Raw genomic sequence first — 19,895 nt, forward strand, 5'->3', positions numbered from 1 at the left:
CAAGGTCCAGGGCTGAGACCAGAATGACCACACACCAAGGCCTAGGGCTGAGAGACCAGAATGACCACACACCAAGGTCCAGGGCTGAGAGACCAGAATGACCACACACCAAGGTCCAGGGTGAGAGACCAGGATGACCACACACCAAGGTCCAGGGTGAGAGACCAGGATGACCACACACCAAGGTCCAGGGTGAGAGACCAGGATGACCACACACCAAGGCCTAGGGCTGAGAGACCAGGATGACCACACACCAAGGTCCAGGGCTGAGAGGCCAGGATGACCACACACCAAGGTCCAGGGCTGAGAGACCAGAATGACCACACACCAAGGTCCAGGGTGAGAGACCAGGATGACCACACACCAAGGCCTAGGGCTGAGAGACCAGGATGACCACACGCCAAGGTCCAGGGTGAGAGACCAGGATGACCACACACCAAGGTCCAGGGTGAGAGACCAGAATGACCACACACCAAGGCCTAGGGCTGAGAGGCCAGGATGACCACACACCAAGGTCCAGGGTGAGAGACCAGGATGACCACACGCCAAGGTCCAGGGTGAGAGACCAGGATGACCACACGCCAAGGTCCAGGGTGAGAGGCCAGGATGACCACACACCAAGGCCTAGGGCTGAGAGACCAGGATGACCACACACCAAGGTCCAGGGTGAGAGGGGCCTGGAGGTCAGCCAGTGCACGCAACCTGACACATGGCTTGGAAGCCTCCCTCCCTCCCTCCCTCCCTCCCTCCCTCCCTCCCTTCCTTCCTCCCTCCCTTCCTCCCTCCCTCCCTCCCTTCCTTCCTCCCTCCCTCCCTCCCTTCCTTCCTTCTTGCTCACTTCCCCTCCCTCTCCCTCTCCGCCTCCCTCTCTTTATTTTATTTTATTTTATACCAGTACTGGGGCTTGGGGCTTGGGCTCTTGCTTAGGTTTTTTGCTCATGGCTAGCCCTCTACCACCTGAGCCACACTTTAACTTCTGGATTTTTTGGTGGTTAATTGGAGATAAGAGTCTCACAGACTTTCCTGCCTGGGCTGGCTTTGAACCGCGATCCTCAGATCTCAGCCTCCTGAGTAGCTGGGATGACAGGTGCCCAGCTTTCCGCTAGACTCTTACCTTCAATTAACCAGCAAAAATCCAGAGGTGGAGTCCTGGCTCAAGTTATAGAGCACCAGCTAAGCCCTGAGTTCAAGTCACAGGACCAGCACACATATACACAAATGTCAGAACGCTGTGTCTCAAGGAGGTGTCCAGGCCTCCGGGACCTCATACCGCGATCCCACACTGGGCAGAGTGGTTCCCAGCTCTGGGCTGGGCAGGTCGTGGTCCAGGAATGCCTCTGGTGTGGTGGTGACACCTCAGGGGCTTCCCGTAGGAGCCCCCAGATGCACACAGGACCTGAGGAGCCAGGAGGGGAGTGCAGGTCAGTCCGGAACTTGTCACGGCCCAGAGGGCTGAGACGAAGGACAAAACCCAGCCAGTGTCCTGGTGGGGCAGCCCCTGGGAGGCCCATGTGACCAGTTCTCCTGAGAAACTACACCATCCATGCCCCAGGGCTAGCAGGCAGCTCTGAGCATAGTCCTGATGAGACTGAACGTGAAAACATCAAACGCAGCTCTGCTTATTGGACTGAGTATATGGGGTGCAGAGGAAGGAGGTGGGTCTGCCCAGGGAGAGGACAAACAACCTGCAGTCTCTCACGGTCCCACGGGCCTGCGAAAAAGGACACAGACCTATGACTGCTTCTGTAGAAGGCTCAGGCCTGGCAAGGCTCCGGGCACCCTGTGAAGAGACCTGGGCTCCAGGAGCACAGAGAAGCACAGAAACCTGCCCCAGGGCACAGAAGGGCCGAACAGGACCAAGACCGAGCCCTCGCTCAGGTCTTCCTCGCTGCAGCTAGCAGGGACTTCCCGGGGCAGCCTGAGTCTGCCAGTGCATTGCCTCTGCGACACAGCTGGGAGGAGTCTCAACGCACCCGCCAGACCCGTGCCCGCTCTCCTCCGAGGCCGGGAGCCTGCACCTCTGCGACACAGCTGGGAGGAGTCTCAACGCACCCGCCAGACCCGTGCCCGCTCTCCTCCGAGGCTGGGAGCCTGCACCTCTGCGACACAGCTGGGAGGAGTCTCAACGCACCCGCCAGACCCGTGCCCGCTCTCCTCCGAGGCTGGGAGCCTGCACCTCTGCGACACAGCTGGGAGGAGTCTCAACGCACCCGCCAGACCCGTGCCCGCTCTCCTCCGAGGCCGGGAGCCTGCACCCTACCCGGCCCACAGCCGCTGTTTCTGCAGGAGTCCTGGCCCCTCCGGCTGACACCTTCGGGGCCCTCTGCCCTGTTTTCCCAGGAGCCTGGATGAAGCCGGGGTGAGGCTGCCCCAGGGCAGACCCAGCCACCCGGGCCTCCCTCCCTCCACGCCCTCTGAGTGGGACCCGGCCCTGCCCCAAGCCCTGTGGAGCAGAGCTCGCTCTGTCTACTGCCAAAACACACACGGCTTGGCCCAACCCCTGGTATTGCTGAGCTGCAAAAAGGCTCCCTGAGCAGTGAGGACAAGGAGCACACATCCCCCTCCACACACTCAAATGCACACATGCACACTCTCCCTGGTACATGCACACACGTGTGTGTATGCTTACATACACAAACCTAGACAGCATGCACATACATACATATACACACTCCCCAGTACATGTGTGTGCATGACAAACACCTAACCAGTACATGTGTGTGCGCCCCCAGCATGTCACACACATGCACATGCATATGTGCACACATATACTTAGCACGCACACACGTGTGCTTGCACAGGGAGCACACATCCACCCCCACATACACACTCCAATATATGCACACACTCCCAGGTACACAAGGTACGTGTGTGCATACTTGCACACACACGCCTAGACAGCATGCCCATGTGTACATGCGTGCCACACATCAAAGGCCCACAGGCTCTAATCCTGACCGCCGGAGTGTCAGGCTACAAGGTCTAGCTCAGGACCCTGCTGGGCGTGCTGATCCAAATGGCTCCATTTCTGAGCTCAGTCCCCATTTGTGAAGTGTACTCATAGCAGGCCACCGTGCAGGGCTGCTGTGGGGTTCAACACTGTGAGGTTTAAACCAAGCTCCTAAGTATTGGGAGGGAGGGAACACTCCATGGGAGCAGCCCCTGTCACGATCCTGAGGGGGAGAAAGTAAGAGAGAAGATGGGGAGGGGAGAGAGGAGCAAGGGAGAAACCCCACTGGGCCGGGGCCCTGGGCCCACTGAACCGAGGAGGGCGGACGGTGAGGGATGCAGACTGCCCACAGACCCGCGGCAGCTGTGGGGTGATGGGGCAGTCTGACAGTCGGCGGCCCCCGCACCAATTACAAACACTTAGTCACAGCCTCCTGCCTGCGCGTCCTCTCCAGCAGCCTCCGCGGTGCCCTCCTCCTGCTCACTCGTCTGCCTGATGGAGGGCTGGTGGGGGCCCAGGCCTCAGGGATGGCCATCGCGGCCCAGGGGTGTGTGGCCCTGGGGGCGCAGCCAGCCGCCGCAGCATAGTTAGATACCAAGAGTGGAGCTTCGTCCGGCTCTTCCGGACACTGTGAAAGGGAAGCCAGGCATTTGTTAACAGTTTACTCACCGAGCCGTGTGCTGTGCTGAGCAGCCACTCAGGCAGGGCTCGGCCGTGGTGGGTGTGTGATGGGTCACACCGAGCCCAGGAAACACGGGCCTGCTATGCCACCGTGCCTGTGGGGCAGAGCCGGGCTGGCTGTGCAGGTCTGGCTCGGGATCTCTCCTGAGTTTGGGCAGCTGCTGGACAGATGTGGGCCAGGGCTTAGGCTCCACCACAGGCTCAGAGGGCTCCGCAGGCCTCCTCCTCACTCTGGGCTGCCTGAGCTGGGCAGGGCCCGGGGTCCCCGAGGGCTCCGCAGGGAGGGGCCGGCCCCTTCTCCCAGTGCTGCTCTGGCTCCTGGCTTGACAGTCGCCTCCAGCCCCCAGGGCCAGTGTGAGCAGAGCGTCAGTGTTAGCCTTTGAGGGGTGGAGTGATTCCTGGGATCTGAACCCACAGCCTTGTGCGTGCTAGGCAAACCCCCTTCCCCTGGAGCCACACTCCCAAGTGAGATAGGGTCTCCGAGTCTCGGTGATGCCCAGACGGGCTTCAAACTCTCCATCCCCCACCGGTTCTCCCCAAGCACCTGGGATTACAGGCACAGGCCACCACGTCCAGCTAGTGCTGGGCATTTTTTGGCTCTTTGAAGTCACATTGCACCCCAAGTCTGCCGTACTCCTCTGTAGCTGACAAGGAGAAAGGCTCAGTCTCAGATTGAGAGGACGTCAGACCAGTACTAGCTCAGCACTAGGCCGGTGGTCCAGGGTCCGTTCCCTGCGCAAGTCCTGGGAGGAGGGCTCACTCCAACAGTAAGCTGGGGCAGCCTCTGGAGCGTTTGTCCAGCTTTGGGGTATGGGTGGCTCTATGATTCCCAGTTCTGCTTGTCTGGAAAGTTCTCCAAGGTGTCTGTAACACTCACAATGCCCTGAGCCAGGGCTCAGTGGAAAAGGCTTGAGGATGGGTTGTCTTCTCTACAGCTTTACACACTGGGCAGAAATACTGACTGCTCAGTCTGGACTGTGCCCGTGGGACCCCTGCCCGGTCTGGACTGCGCCCCTGGGACCCCTGCTCAGTCTGGACTGCGCCCCTGGGACCCCCTGCCCGGTCTGGACTGCGCCCCTGGGACCCCCTGCCCGGTCTGGACTGCGCCCCTGGGACCCCCTGCCCAGTCTGGACTGCGCCCCTGGGACCCCTGCCCGGTCTGGACTGAGACCCGGGGTCCTCTGCCCGGTCTGGACTGCCCCCTGGGACCCCCTGCCCGGTCTGGACTGCCCCCCTGGGACCCCCTTCCCGGTCTGGACTGCCCCCCTGGGACCCCCTGCCCGGTCTGGACTGTGCCCCCGGGGTCCTCTGAACCCCACAGGGATGACAAGCCGCTTGGTGCAATAAAAGCCCCGGAACAGGAAGCGGGAAGTGGTGCGAGTCCTGCCGCCACCAGCTGTGACCCAGGCACATCGCCCCTCACCTGACCCTCCATTGATGTGTGTGTGCACGCACATGCGTGTGCACATGTGCACATGCACACCAGTCCTGGGGCTTGAACTCAGAGCCTAGGCACTGTCCACTGAGCTTTTGTGCTCAAGGCTGGTACTCAACCACTCAATCCACAGTGCCACTTCTGGCTTTTCTTTGGTGGTGAGCTGGAGATAAGAGTCTCACAGGGACAAAGGTGAACAAATGCAGCTGTGGAACCCACTGGACACTATATTGAAAATGAACTGTACCACTTGTAGGAAAGAAAAACTGGGAGCGAGCAAGGGAATGGGGACATTGTCCAAACAGAAATGTACTCATTCCTGGACTTACAGAAGTCTAACCCTCCATGCGTCAACTTTACCATAACACATTTTTTTAAAAAAGAATAACAGGCCAGATGCCAGTGGCTCACGCCTATAATCCTAGCTACTCAGGAGGCTGAGATCTAGGATCATGGTTCAAAGCCAGCCTGGGCAGGAAAGTCCGTGAGACTCTTATTTCCAATTAACCACCAGAAAAACGGAAGTGGCGCTTGCCTTGAGCTGAAGAGCTGAGGTACAGCACCCAGGCCCGGAGTTCAAGCCCCATGACTACCACCACCACCAAAAAAAAACATTTGCCAGGTGCTGGTGGCTCACGCCTGTAATCCTAGCTACTCAGGAGGCTGAGATCTGAGGATCGTGGTTCAAAGCCAGCCCGGGCAGGAGAGACCGTGAGACTCCTATCTCTAATAAACCACCAGAAAACTGGAAGTGGCGCTGTAGCTCAAGTGGTAGAGCGCTCGCCTTGAGCTGAAGAGCTGAGGGACAGCACCCAGGCCCAGAGTTCAAGCCCCATGACCGACAAAAAAAACAAAAAGAAAAAAGGAAAAAAAAAAAACATTTGTTTTTGTTGGTGTGGGGCTTGAACTCAGGGCCTGGGTTCTCTGAAGGACTGACTCCTACCCTGTCTCCCCAGGTGCATACAGAGATCAGGCAAGCCTCCAACGATGGGTATACGTGCAGACACAGGCAGGGCAGTCCACCCAAGCCGCTGTAACATCCCATTGTGGGCCTAACAGAAAAGCCCGCCCCCCCCCGTTTCATTCACCTCTGCCTCCTTGCTCAGACCTCAAAAAACCCAGCTCCTGTCCCACCTCTGCACCCAAGCCGGCAGGAAGCTGCCCCTGCTGCTCTGTCTCAGCCAACAGCCCTCACCCGTGGAGATGGCGTCCAGCCTCTCCTGCCTTTCTCCTCCACTTTCCCAACGCTCTGAGCTTTTTCACTCAATGCGAATGTTCTACCATGTTGAGCCACAGCACCACTTCTGGTTTTCTAGTGGTTACAGATGAATCTCATAGGCCTTCCTACCAGGGCTGGCTTCGAACCACAATCCTCAGATCTCAGCCTGAGAACCTAGGATTCTAGGCACAAACCTGTAATCCAACCCTGTTTTGTATTTTTCTTTTTGAGATAGGGTCTCGTTAATTTTGCCTGGGCTGGCCTTGAACTCTGCCTCCACTTCCAGCTGGGGTAAGTGTGTACTACCACACCTTTGGCAAAGCCTTTTCTTGTCTATGAGATGGGGTCTTCGCCATCCACCTGGGCCAGGACCTTCAGGGGATAAGCAAACTCCTCACAGCGGTCTCGGCATGGCTGCATCCCTGAAAGCCACAGCTCCTGGACCTCCCCCAGGACCCCAGATGGGCCCTGCCCTGCGGTCAGAGGCTGCCCCAGGGCCTCCGTGCTGCTCTTCCAGTCGGCACTTGCTGACTGCTGGGACCTGCGGCCCCTCGGCCTCACCCAGCGGGAACCCCAGACTCCCCGGTACCCTTGAGCTCTGTGACCCGGCCCGGCCAGAACTGGAGCAAATGCTCATGGACAGTGTGTGTGTCTGGTGTGTCCTCTCTGTCCCCGAGGAGACCACCACCGTAGCCAGGTTACCATGGTGATGCCTATTATCCGGGCTTAACAGGAGATGAATCAGGAGCTAAAAATAGCCCCAGCAGACGGATTGATGGGTGGGTGGGCCCGATTCAGGGTCAGGACAATTTGTTTTTCTCGGAGAAGATAATTGAGAGGAAATCTCAATTAGAAACCCACCCCACTGGGCTGAGGGGCTGAGCACGTGGACGCTGCCCGGAGCCTGGCCAATGGCACCTGACCAAGGCACACCGGGTCCTCATTAAGTGTCTGAGTGCAGACCCGAGCCACTCACGCCCCAGCACCTGACCAGCCCCGCCCTGCGTGCCCAGACAAACGCACAGGCTGTGGCAGGTGCAGGATGCTTTACTGGCCCAGGGGCTGGCCACCGTCTCCATGGGTTTTCAGGTCACAGACACGGAGGGTGGGGTGGGTGGGGGGTGCCAGCCGAGCGGTGGAGTGGGGGCCTCGGGGCCAGGCCAGGGAGCTCCTCCCACCCTCCCCTTTGAGGGGAGGGCCCCCGTGGACCAGGCTCCGGCCCCTCCTGGCCTCTCAGTGGCCCTCTTCCCATACCGGCCTAGGTCTGACGCCCGGGGCCCAGTGCGGGGCCAGAGCGGGAGGAGTGGGGCCTGGGCTGGCGGGTGGTGGAGAGCTTCCAAGGGTGCTGGCTGGAGACGTCTGGCCGGGCTCCTCAGGAGGCAGGGCCGGGGCTGGCGTCTCCCGTGTGGGCACCCAGGCTTCGAGGCGGCAGCTGCTTGTGGCTGTAGTACTCCACCACCTGCCTGGGCACCTCCGCCAGCACGCACTTGGCCAGAGCCGCTGGGGACGCCTGGAGGCGGAGACAGACAAGCTGGGGTCTGAGGCAGTCCGCACCACCCCGGTGGGGTCCGCACCCGCCCCTCACCCCGGTGGGGGGGAGCCCGGCGGGCGGGGTTGCTGGCAGGCACCAGGCCCTCCCAGCGCTCACCTTCTTCAGCTCGCGGAATGGCACGAACTGCACGATGTCCCGGAGCGCGGGCTCGCCCCGGGGTGAGCGCAGCACGCCGTCATCCCCATCCAGGACCTGCATGTCCGTGAAGTCGGCGTTGCCCACCCCCACGATGATGATGGACATGGGCAGGTGCGAGGCCCGCACAATGGCCTCCCGCGTGTCAGACATGTCGGTCACCACGCCGTCCGTCAGGATTAGCAGGATGTAGTATTGCTGAGGCACAGGGACAGAACCGGGGCTTTGGCGGCCACCTGCCCCTCACACCGGCCACGGCCAGCGTGGCCCCCGTTGTGGGCAGCTCCACGGTGTCCAGACTCCGCTCATTGGTAGTGAGTCATTCTCTACAGTGCGCATGGCTCAAAGCCCCACCTGTCTTCCTGTCCCGTGCCCTGACTCTAGGGGCCCACCTTACACCCTGAGGCAGCTAAAGCAGGACCTGAACCCATTTACCCTAAACCAGGTCCTGCTGGCCTCAGCCTCGTGCTCATAAGCTCTGGACTCCTGGCCTGTTGCCCCTGCTGGCCTGGCAGAGGGCACACTTCATACATCCAAAGGAGAAAGGAGTCTTGGGGTCACAGGCCACTGGGCAGTCCCATCCTCACCCACACTAACAGGGAGACGGCACCACTGAAGAGCAGCTCAATGCTAGGAATTGCAGCTGGGTGTCAAGGTCTGGTGATATGCTAGGTAAGTTAGGGTGTCCATCTTTTTTAGAGGTCCAGATGATATTTACAGAGGAAATCAACTGACTAAGACTCGCTTCAAAATAATTCAGGAACGTGGCAATGGAACACAGCCTGGATTTCAAACGGGTCCCGTGCCAGAAAAACCCTGCTGTGAAGAACTGGCAATGAGAAATGGGAATACGCTCTCATATTGACTCGAGTGCTGTATCTATTAAATTCCTGGGTTGGGAGTGTAGCTCAATGGTAGACAGAACACTTGTTCAGCATGCACAACACCTTGGCTTCCATTCCCAGGAATGAAAGGAAACAAAACAAGTAGGGCATTGGCGGCTCACACCTGTAATCCTTTACTCAGGAGGCCGAGATATCAGGCCAAGGCAGTTAAGTCTGTGAAACTCGTCTCCGATTAACTATCCAAAAGCCAAAGGCGGAGCTGTGGCTACAGTGACAGAGCATTAATCTTGAGTAAAAAAGCTCAGGGACAGCGCTCAGGCCCTGAGTTCAAGTCCCAAGACTGGCACAAAAGGAAGAAAAGAAGGATGCCCTGTGCACAGGTTCACAAGGTGGCTCTGCCGCCCTCCAGGCCAGGGGAGAGGGCAGGTGCCTGCAAGTGTGGAGGGAGCTGGGAGCCCGGCCCAGGAAGGGTCGTTCCTGCACCCTGCTGGGCTTTGGGGGTTCCCTGTGCCCCCAGCCCAGGCTGCTGAGCAACTGGGCAGTGGGACCTCAGATGGCAGAGTCTGAACAGTCAGGTCAGGAACAGCCCACATGGGGAGATTCCGTCCTGGTGGGCTTGGGGATGGGAAATCATGGACCCCAGCTCAGGAGGTACCAGCCACTACCCACCTGCTACTAGAGCGACAGGACTCTTAGCAACAGGAAGCAATAGGAGGCTCAGAGAGAAAGACTGGGCACACGGGGCAGGAGGGGAGCGGGAGGATCAGGGGAAGGGCGGGCCAGGACACTGGACTATTCTGTTCACTCTTGTAAAACTGGTTTTCCTTGTCAAAATGAAGTGAAAAAGAAAGCAGCCAGCCAGCGGTGCCCCGGCAGCTCACACAGAGCCACACACAGGGGACGCAGCCCTGTGGGGTGTCGGTGCCAAGGGAAGACCCAGGCACACAGCAGAACGCGGTCGCACCTGCGGGTTGTGACCCTGGGGGAGTGGGAGACGGGACTGAGGCAAAGCCCTATCCAGCCAGAACCAGAAACTCAGCCCCTGCCGGGCTCGCCGCGGGGGGGGGGGGTCCCCACCGGGCTCCGAGGGCAGCCACAGGTCACAGGCCCCTCCCCCACGCGCATCCTGCCCCAGCGCCTTTGCCCGGGAGGCCCCCTCTCCTGCCAAGCCTGGCTTGCACACGCCGCCCACCCACGCCAGCTGCTGCCAGGCACCTACGGAGGCCTCCCCGGTGTGCTCCTCGGTGGCGGCCATGCGGGCCACCTTGGTGATGATGGGGGCCACGTTGGTGGGGCCGTAGAGCTGGACCTTGGGCAGGCAGTTCTGGTAAGCCTCTACCACCCCCTGGATTCCTGTGGGGAGCAGGGAGTGATGAGCCCGCCCGGCCCGCGCAGGCCCCCGTGGGCAGCAGGGAGTGATGAGCCCCACCTGTCCAGCCCGGCCCACCCGTCCAGCCCGGCCCGCCCGTCCAGCCCGGCCCGCCCGTCCAGCCCGTCCAGCCCGTCCAGCCCGGCCCACCCGTCCAGCCTGTCCAGCCCAGCCCAGCCCGTCCAGCCCGGCCCACACGTCCAGCCCGGCCCGCGCAGGCCCCCCCAGCACCATCTCGGCTCCCACCTTCACACTCGTCGTCCTCGGGGTTGAAGTTGATGGCGAAGTCATGGGACACCTGAGGGACAGGAGCGACCGGTCAGCTGCACCCCTCATCCCCTTGACCCCAGCTACTGGAAGAGCCCCCCTTGTGAGAGGAAAGCCCAAAGGGGCGTGGGGAGACAGACAGACTAATCCGGGCCATGCTTTCATCACTCAGAACCTCTACTGAACCCTCACGGGCATCTTCCTAACACAAGGCTCATCTCCAGCTCTACCACTGGATCCTAAGTCCGAGGGGCTCAAAGAGAGGCTGGGTCCGTTCACCCTGACCCCCACCCCATCCCACTGTGAATGGCAGCCACCGGGGGTTCTGGACCCAGGGGGGCACAGGGGCAGACTGGGGAGGGTGTGGGCCCCAGCTCCGTGCCCCTACCTCATACGTCGGAGGGATTCGGGCTCCAAACCCCAGAGCAGAAAACCTCTTGTCGCTGAAAGAGAGGCAGGCAGTGCCGGTCACCCGGCTCCCCTGCAGTGGGAGGCGGGCCCTGGCCTGCTGGCCCAGGCCTGGGGATCACAGCCGTGTCACACAGGGGAAATCGAGGCAGGAAGGGGGCTGGAGCTGGTGCAGAGCTGGGCCTGTGTGGACTTGTGTGTGGCCCTCCCTCGCTGGGCACCCTGACCCCTGTGGTCTCCGTGTGCTGGTCTGTCAAGCGGGCTGCGTGGGAACACTGGACAGGGTCACCCACCCCAGACCCCTCGTCCACACTAGCAGGTAGCACTGACCACACTTGGACACATTCGTCCTAACCCAGGCCCCACAAGGGTGGTGGAAGCCTGTCCCTCCACTCCCGGCTGGAGCTTGATCAGGCACTTCTGATAAATGGCAGTTAAAGGCCACCTGGTGGGCCTCACCAGACCTGGAGCCCACCTGGAGGCCTCAGGCTAGACCTGGCACTGGGGACACGCCCACCTCCAGCTGAGGGCGGGACCTGGCACTGGGGACACGCCCACCTCCAGCTGAGGGCGGGACCTGGCACTGGGGACACGCCCACCTCCAGCTGAGGGCGGGACCTGGCACTGGGGACACGCCCACCTCCAGCTGAGGGCGGGACCTGGCACTGGGGACACGCCCACCTCCAGCTGAGGGCGGGACCTGGGACGGGGGACACGCCCACCTCCAGCTAGGGCGGGACCTGGCACTGGGGACACGCCCGCCTCCAGCTGAGGGCGGGGCCTGGGACGGGGGACACGCCCACCTCCTGCTAGGGCGGGACCTGGCACTGGGGACACGCCCACCTCCAGCTGAGGGCGGGACCTGGGACGGGGGACACGCCCACCTCCAGCTAGGGCGGGACCTGGCACTGGGGACACGCCCACCTCCAGCTGAGGGCGGGACCTGGCACTGGGGACACGCCCACCTCCAGCTGAGGGCGGGACCTGGCACTGGGGACACGCCCACCTCCAGCTAGGGCGGGACCTGGCACTGGGGACACGCCCACCTCCAGCTGAGGGCGGGACCTGGGACGGGGGACACGCCCACCTCCAGCTGAGGGCGGGACCTGGGACGGGGGACACGCCCACCTCCAGCTGAGGGCGGGACCTGGCACTGGGGACACGCCCACCTCCAGCTGAGGGCGGGACCTGGCACTGGGGACACGCCCACCTCCAGCTGAGGGCGGGACCGGGGACGGGGGACACGCCCACCTCCAGCTGAGGGCGGGACCGGGGACGGGGGACACGCCCACCTCCAGCTAGGGCGGGACCTGGCACTGGGGACACGCCCACCTCCAGCTGAGGGAGGGACCTGGGACGGGGGACACGCCCACCTCCAGCTAGGGCGGGACCTGGCACTGGGGACACGCCCACCTCCAGCTAGGGCGGGGCCTGGGACGGGGGACACGCCCACCTCCAGCTAGGGCGGGACCTGGCACTGGGGACACGCCCACCTCCAGCTAGGGCGGGACCTGGCACTGGGGACACGCCCACCTCCAGCTAGGGCGGGGCCTGGGACGGGGGACACGCCCACCTCCAGCTAGGGCAGGACCTGGGACGGGGACACGCCCACCTCCAGCTGAGGTCAGCTGGACCTGGGACAGGGGACACGCCCACCTCCAGCTGAGGGCGGGACCTGGGACAGGGGACACGCCCACCTCCAGCTAGGGCGGGACCTGGAACTGGGGACACGCCCACCTCCAGCTAGGGCGGGACCTGGCACTGGGGACACGCCCACCTCCAGCTAGGGCGGGGCCTGGGACGGGGGACACGCCCACCTCCAGCTGAGGGCGGGACCTGGGACAGGGGACACGCCCACCTCCAGCTAGGGCGGGACCTGGGACGGGGGACACGCCCACCTCCAGCTAGGGCCGACCCACCTGTCGTAGTCCTGGCAGACCTCGCCCACGGCCACCAGTGCCTGCAGGTACTCGTTGGGCTGGTAGGGGTTGATGTGGTGCAGGGAGCAGCTGTTCCGAGGGTCGCCGTTGGAGGCCGTGAAATCAATAGCCACCTGCAAGGTCCGGGGCGCTGGACACCTGCACCCCTCCCCACTTGGCAGGAGAGAGCCTGGGACTCAGCCCCCGCCCCCAGCCGGCCGGGCTGCCCCTCCCTGGGCGTGGGGGGCTCCCCAGCACCCTGTGGGCGCCCAGGCTCCCTCCACCCCGTCCTCTGTGCCAGCCACTGTGCCCACTGCTGTGCCCACTGCCGCTGTGCCCACTGCTGTGCCCACTGCTGTGCCCGGGGGCTGGCCAGGGTCCCCGGGGGCATGGCCAGGCTGGTGGCCTCATGGGACAGCGTGGGGACGGCTTGGGGATGGCGTGGGACAGAGCAGGGAAGGTGTGGGGATGGCGTGGGACAGAGCGGGGACCGTGTGGGGGTCACTGGGGACAGCGTGGGGACCGTGTGGGGGTCACTGGGGACAGCATGGGGGTCACTGGGGACAGCATGGGGACCGTGTGGGGGTCACTGGGGACAGCGTGGGGGTCACTGGGGACAGCGTGGGGACCGTGTGGGGGTCACTGGGGACAGCGTGGGGGTCACTGGGGACAGTGTGGGGACCGCGCACGCGGGGACGGACGGCACAGGGACGTGGCTGACTCACGGTGCAGTGGATCTGACAGCCGCCCATGATGTAGTCCAGGAAGGAGTGGACCCTGTGGAGCTTCCAGGCAGTAGGGTCAGCAGAGCCCGGGACCCACCCACGGGGAACCAGGCCTGGCCACAGCCCTGCCTCTTTCTAGAGGTCTCCCCAGAGGCCTTCCTTCCCTCCTTCCACCTGCTCTCCCCACCGCCTCCCCTCCCTCCTCCCTCCTCCCTCTGTCCCCCCAAACAAGGCTTTCCTGACCTCTTGGGTAGGGACCTCAAGGATCCATCCAGAGCCACAGGAGGGGCTGCTCAGGGGCCCTCCCCTGGGGCCTGGGGGCAGGGCCACACTCACCTTCAGGTCTGTCAGGATCACCACGCCAGAATTCTTGTAATTGCGCTTCTTTTGCCTGTACTTGGCGTTCACACACTCCCACTGGGCCTGGGGACGGACACAGACAGACACCTGAGGTGCCAGCCAAGGGCTCTCCCCAAGGGACCAGGAGGTGCCGGGCGGTCTCGGGCCCGCGTGTCACCTTGCCTGGGGCTGCCGGCCCCCAGAAAGCCCCCCAACAGTGATGCAGGGCCCAGGCTGTCTGTGGGAGCCGTGGGGCCTGGCCATCCCTCAGGGGCACTGCTGGGGTGCAGCACACCGACGGGAGCCCAGTGGTCAGAACAGGGGCTAGACTCTGCACACGGTGTGTCACCCCAAAACTCCTCCGGAGCCTCCAGACCTCACCCGGAGACTCCAGGGCTCAGGAAAGAAGCTCCCCACTTTGCAGGTGCAGATGTGCCCTTCAGAAGCCACCAGACCACGCGGGTGATCACTGGCTTGGCTTGCACACACGTGTGCCCTACTTGAGATGGAGTCTTAAACCTCTGCTGGCTTCCGACCCCACGCTGGGAGGGCCCCCCCCCCCCCGCTGCTGCCTGCTGACCATCCCGGGACATAGGACAGGCCACCATGGCCTGCGGTCAGGACGGGTCAGGCCTTGTCTCACCTGGCTCTCCTGGAAGGCCTTCTGCATCTCCGCGAAGGTGGTGGTGAAGTCCCCGATGAAATCATGCTTCCCTCGGGAGTCATAATCCCACACCAGGCACTGGGAGACCAGGGCCTTCAGTGGCCACCTCTGGCCACAGAGCCCTGCGGCCCTGGGTTACCAGCCCGGCCGCCGCCCTCCTCAATCCCTCCTCTGCCCACAAACCCTGACCCCAAGAGGCCCGAGGGTGGCCAGGAGGGCTGGCCGCCCCGCCGACCCCTACCCAGCCCCCACCTTCAGCGAGCGGGTCTCCTTGGAGCTGCACAGGGAGTTGAGGGACACTCTGAAGGGCTCCCACACGGGGCTGAGGTTGTTCTTCACCACCTGTGGGCCGGGGGGTGGGGGGGGCTGGTTCTGGCAGGAGACTCGGGGCCAGAGCCAAGAAGGCCTTGGGTCCGGAACCACAGGCCCTTTGGCAGTGCTGCAGGGTCCCAGATATGAGACGAGCAAGGTGAGCCCATCCCTCAGCCCCACCCAGACAGTGCCTGGGGTGGGCCTGGGGTAGAGCAGCATCAGGCAGGAGCAGAAGGGACCCAGAGCACCTGCAACTCTCCTGCCAATGCATGGCCCTCCTGGTCCCTGAGCTCTGACTCCTTAAATAGACTCTTTTTACTCAAATTAATGTGCCTCAAAGCCACATGCTCTCCCCACTCTCCCCTCAGCAAGTAGGAAATAGTCCTAAAATAATAATGGCCACCACCCAGCCACCACGTGGAGTCCAGCTGCAGCCAGCCAAGTCCACCCCACTGCCTGGCTGGCCGGAGAAAGCCCACAGCCAGGCGGGGCCCCAGACGTGAGGGCTGCACCTGCCGGCCCATCCCCACGGCACCCGGGACCCGCGGTGCCGGCCTCCGCTCACCTCCGTCCTGTACACCAGCTGCTCACTTCCATCATCGTTGACCCGATACAGCTCCAGAAAGGGGTCCGACTTGCTGAAGAGGTCCTAGGGCGGCGGGGCGTGCTCTGGTCAGGGCTCGTGGCCAGCTTTGGCTGAGAGCACAGTCACTTCTAGTCAGGTCCCTTCAGCTTTCAGCCTCCACTTCCTCAGGTACAAAATGGGGCATGAGAGGCCCAATCATCTTCCGGGTGCCTCAGTCCTCCGGCTCTGGCCTGGCACAGGTCCGGGCAGTCGTGGTGACCCCCAGCCTCCCCTCCTCTCTGGTCCTGCTGCCCCTCTCTCCTGCTGCCTGTGCTGACTGGTGTCTCCACTCACCCTCCGCCGCTTTGCCTGAGCCTCCCCAGGAGGTCATCAGGGCTACGCAGGTGCACCATGCCAGGGAGCCCGGTGCAGACCCAGTTCCTCCCTTGTAGACACTGATGTGGACAGCTTCCCTGGGCCACACCACGAGGAAGGCAGAGCTGCGAGCCACGCCCCCAAGGCTGAGGTGCGGGATGACGGTGGTGGAGGGGACACGGGTGGGAAGTGGGGATGGTCTGGCAAGACGACCCCAATGGCTGACGGCGGCAAGCCCCGGCCACGGTGCCAGCACAGCCTTCCTCCAAGCCCACGCCAGGGCCACACCCGGCCTGACCAGTGGCGGCCACAGACAATGCACTGAGCACGCGGCCCTCACCTTATCGTCCAGCTTCTTGGCCTGGAAGGAGAGCTCCACGTAGCCATGGTTCCCAGAGATGTCCTCAGCGATCACCTGGGTGGGGAGGGGTCACGGGGGGCCCGTGGGCTCCACGGCAGAGCCTCCCCCCGGCTGTGGCTGCCCTCCAGGAGGCCCTGGGCCCTGAGCTGTACGGGCCACCAGCGCCCCTCCCCCCCGAGCCGCAGTGGGGAAGGGGAGGGAGGCCTCACCGTGATGGTGGACTTGCCAGCGTTCCTGCCGAAGTTCAGCAGCAACGCCCGTGTCATTTTCTTCTGAGCCACAATCTGTAAGCCAAGACAGTCAAGCAGGGACTCTGGAGGCAGGGGCGCCCCTGCTCCCCTCCCCACCGTGTCGGACGCTTGTGGGGGCTGCCTCCCCCTCCCCCACGTGAAGAGCAGCAGACCAGTCCTCACCTCAGCCGGGGCCTGCCCTCTCACGTGGCCCCACAGAGGACACAGCAAGGGTGCGGGTGTGAGCAGGCGCGTGCTCTGAGCTCCTGCAACCCCGACCCAGCCCAGGCTGCTTTAGGGTAGTGGGGGCACCGCCCTGGCCTGCGGGCACAGGTGCCTGTCCCGAGTCAGCAAATGGTTCTAATCCCACTGCTGAGCCCTGGCCTCTCCTCGGTGGGCCGCCATCCTAACAGCCTGCCCACTCTAACGGGTGTGGACGTAGACTCAAGCAGGGTCAGTACACAGCCAGTGCAGAGCAGTGCCCAGGATGAGCTGCTCCCGCCCCTCCAGGTCTGTGTGCTCCTGGAAGAGCCCGGGAGCCCGTGGCTTTGTGGGGACAAAGGCTCACACCCCTGGGCACCATCTCTTCAGACCCATGGGCCATGAGCATCTGTGGGCTGTGCCCACGGATGCCAGAGGGATGTGGTGCAGAGGGGCGTGGGTGGAGGGGCGTGAGGTGGAGGGGCGTGGTGCAGAGGGGCATGGGGTAGAGGGGCATGGGGTGGAGGGGCATGGGTGGAGGGGCGTGGGGTGGAGGGGCGTGGGTGGAGGGGCGTGGGGTGGAGGGGGTGTGGGGTGGAGGGGTGTGGGGTGGAGGGGCGTGGGTGGAGGGTCGCGGGGCGGAGGGGCGCGGGGCGGAGGGGCGCGGGGTGGAGGGTCATGGTGAGGATTGTGTAGCACAGGGCTGGCAGCCGCTGCACTTGCAGGTCAGCTGGGCGGCTGCAGAGCAGAGCGCTTGTGAGTGCACTAACCCGTGTGATTGTGTCCGTGTGCACCACACGTGTCTCTGTGTTCATGTACTTGTAGGCTGCCTGGATCATGGCGCACGTATCACACGCACCCTCGTGTGTATTCATGGGCCCATGGGTGGCAGGTGCCTCTAGATCTCAGCCCTTATATGTGAAATGCGGACAGAAGAGGATCTAAGGAAAACAGCTTCGACCAGGCGGGAACAAGGATGAATCACAGCCCTGGCTGTGGAGGAAGAACCAGACCCACCGAGAATGTGCCGAGTGATCCAATACAAGGACCTCAAGAACTGACAAACTCAGGGGGACCGGAGAATTAAAAAAATCTTCAGTTCAAAGCTGGCCTTAAACCAAGGAAACTGGGAAGGACTTTGGTGAGGGGAAGAACTTCGGCGGCTCGCCCCTGTAGCACCCTGAGGTGCAGATCTGCCCTGGCACCACCCTCCTGGCCCCCCGTCCCCCGGGGCTGGGCACCCACCTGCCCCAAGGTGCACTCCATGCCCCCCAGGAAGTCGTCATCCTGGAAGCTGGGCCCGCAGGCCCCGTGGGTGTCATACACCTCGAAGCGCAGCTTCTGCACTTCCTCGAAGTAGTAGTCGACAGTGAAGACCTTGGAGAACACAGGGTGCAGGCAGCTCCGCACCACTTCGGTTCTGTCCACCTGCAAGCCGCAGCCTGTGAGCCGGGGCCAGGGGAGGCCCTCCCCACGAGGGGGGCCCAAGCTCCGTGCGCCTCCCCTCCCCTCCGTTCTCCTTTCCCAGGTTTGTCCTCCGTCCGCTGGGACTGACCCCCACATGCCACTGCAGGGCTGTGGGCCATGCTGGGTCCCTGCCCCCGACCCCCGGCCCGCCCTCCCCTGCCGCGGACACACATGCTGGCCAGCCACAAACCACAACGGCTATGCACTCTCCCATCTCATGCCACATCTGCTCTAGGCCACATCACAGATGGGGAAACTGAGGCTCAGAGAGGGGCCAAATCCTCCCCGGGAATACCCGGATGGAGTCAGACGCTAACCCTGGGCTGGGCAACCCCTGGGTGGAAGCCTCTTCCCAGAAGAAATGGAGGCACAGATCCCCCTCCGAGGGGGTCAGGGGTGCACCGGCTTCTCTGGTCTAACCAGTTCCTTCCTCCAAAGCCCTAGCTGGGCTCAGGGCCCCCAGACCCTGCACCCAAACCAAGGGTCTGCCTGCAATCCTCCCATTCAAGCTGCGGGGTGGGGTGCGGGGAGCTGCTGGTAGCCCACGGTGGCTGAGACTCCAGCACCCCGACCCTCCGGGTCGCCATGGGCAGCCGGCACGGCCCCCTCGCTGCGCCCCAGGCCCGGCCCGCGGCCCGGCGGGGACCCCAGCGCGCCCCGCTCTCCGGACGAGCCGGGCTCCTGCAGAAGCCTTTCCCAGGCGGCGAGGCCCGGGCTCAGGCCAGCCGCGGAGAGCCGCGAGAGCCCGGGTCCCCGCTGCCCCGCGCCGGCCACCGGCGGGCGGGAAACTCGGGGACCGCGGTGGCCCCGCAACAGGCGACGGGCGCTCGGGAGCCTGGCCGCCTCCGCTCGCCGCCCGCCCGGCGCGGCCTGGGCCGGAGCCCCAGCCCCGAGCTCCCGGCCCTCGGTCCCCGCGCTTCCCAGCGCCCGGCCCCGTCCCTGCCCGCGCCCCTCCCGCGTCCCGTCCTTCCCCCTCGGGGCCGGTGCGCCCCAGACCCCGCCCTGGGCCGTCAGGGGCCCTGCGCCCGGGGCGCACGCCCGGCCCGCGCCCCTCACCTCCCCCGGCCCGGGTCCGCGCCCCTCACCTCCCCCGGCCCGGGTCCGCGCCCCTCACCTCCCCCCCCCCCCCGGCCCCGGCCCGGTCCCTCACCTCCCCCCGCCCGGGTCCGCGCCCCTCACCTCCCCCCGCCCGGGTCCGCGCCCCTCACCTCCCCCGGCCCGGGTCCGCGCCCCTCACCTCCCCCCCGGCCCCCCGCCCGGGTCCGCGCCCCTCACCTCCCCCGGCCCGGGTCCGCGCCCCTCACCTCCCCCGGCCCGGGTCCGCGCCCCTCACCTCCCCCGGCCCGGGTCCGCGCCCCTCACCTCCCCCCGCCCGGGTCCGCGCCCCTCACCTCCCCCCGCCCGGGTCCGCGCCCCTCACCTCCCCCCGCCCGGGTCCGCGCCCCTCACCTCCCCCCGGCCTGGGTCCGCGCCCCTCACCTCCCCCGGCCCGGGTCCGCGCCCCTCACCTCCCCCGGCCTGGGTCCGCGCCCCTCACCTCCCCCGGCCCGGGTCCGCGCCCCTCACCTCCCCCGGGCCCTCACCCCCCCCGGGCCCTCACCCCCCGGGCCCTCACCCCCCGGGCCCTCACCCCCCCGGGCCCTCACCCCCCCGGGCCCTCACCCCCCGGGCCCTCACCCCCCCGGGCCCTCACCCCCCCGTTCCTCACCTGCACCCACGCGCCCCGCGCCTGCTGCAGCAGCCGCACGCTGGGGTCGGACTTGGTCAGCGGGTCGCGGTCCAGCAGGTGCCGGCAGCTGAGCCGCAGCTCCACCTTCGCGGCGCAGGGCGCGGGCACCGCCCCCGGGCCCGCCGGGCGCTCGCAGCCCGCGCTCAT

The 19,895-nt window shown here is 64.4% G+C and overlaps 1 protein-coding gene across 1 annotated transcript; it reads right to left on the bottom strand.

The window, feature by feature from the left end:
• Positions 1-7,344: 7,344 nt before the first annotated feature.
• Cpne7 (copine 7) lies at positions 7,345-19,895 on the bottom strand. Its single transcript, XM_069987792.1, has 15 exons — positions 19,728-19,895; positions 17,798-17,980; positions 16,331-16,405; positions 16,101-16,175; positions 15,386-15,469; positions 14,761-14,850; positions 14,488-14,586; positions 13,842-13,928; positions 13,506-13,565; positions 12,781-12,914; positions 10,842-10,896; positions 10,433-10,484; positions 10,037-10,170; positions 7,934-8,170; positions 7,345-7,795 (listed from the first exon to the last, which is right to left on the bottom strand). Exons 1-15 carry the CDS (start codon positions 19,893-19,895, stop codon positions 7,658-7,660), a joined length of 1,671 nt encoding a protein of 556 aa, XP_069843893.1. The 3' UTR covers positions 7,345-7,657.

Source organism: Dipodomys merriami, unplaced genomic scaffold (genome assembly GCF_024711535.1).
Source record: "Dipodomys merriami isolate MVZ:Mamm:240054 unplaced genomic scaffold, mDipMer1.0.p SCAF_348, whole genome shotgun sequence".
In the NCBI taxonomy this organism is placed as follows: domain Eukaryota; kingdom Metazoa; phylum Chordata; class Mammalia; order Rodentia; family Heteromyidae; genus Dipodomys; species Dipodomys merriami.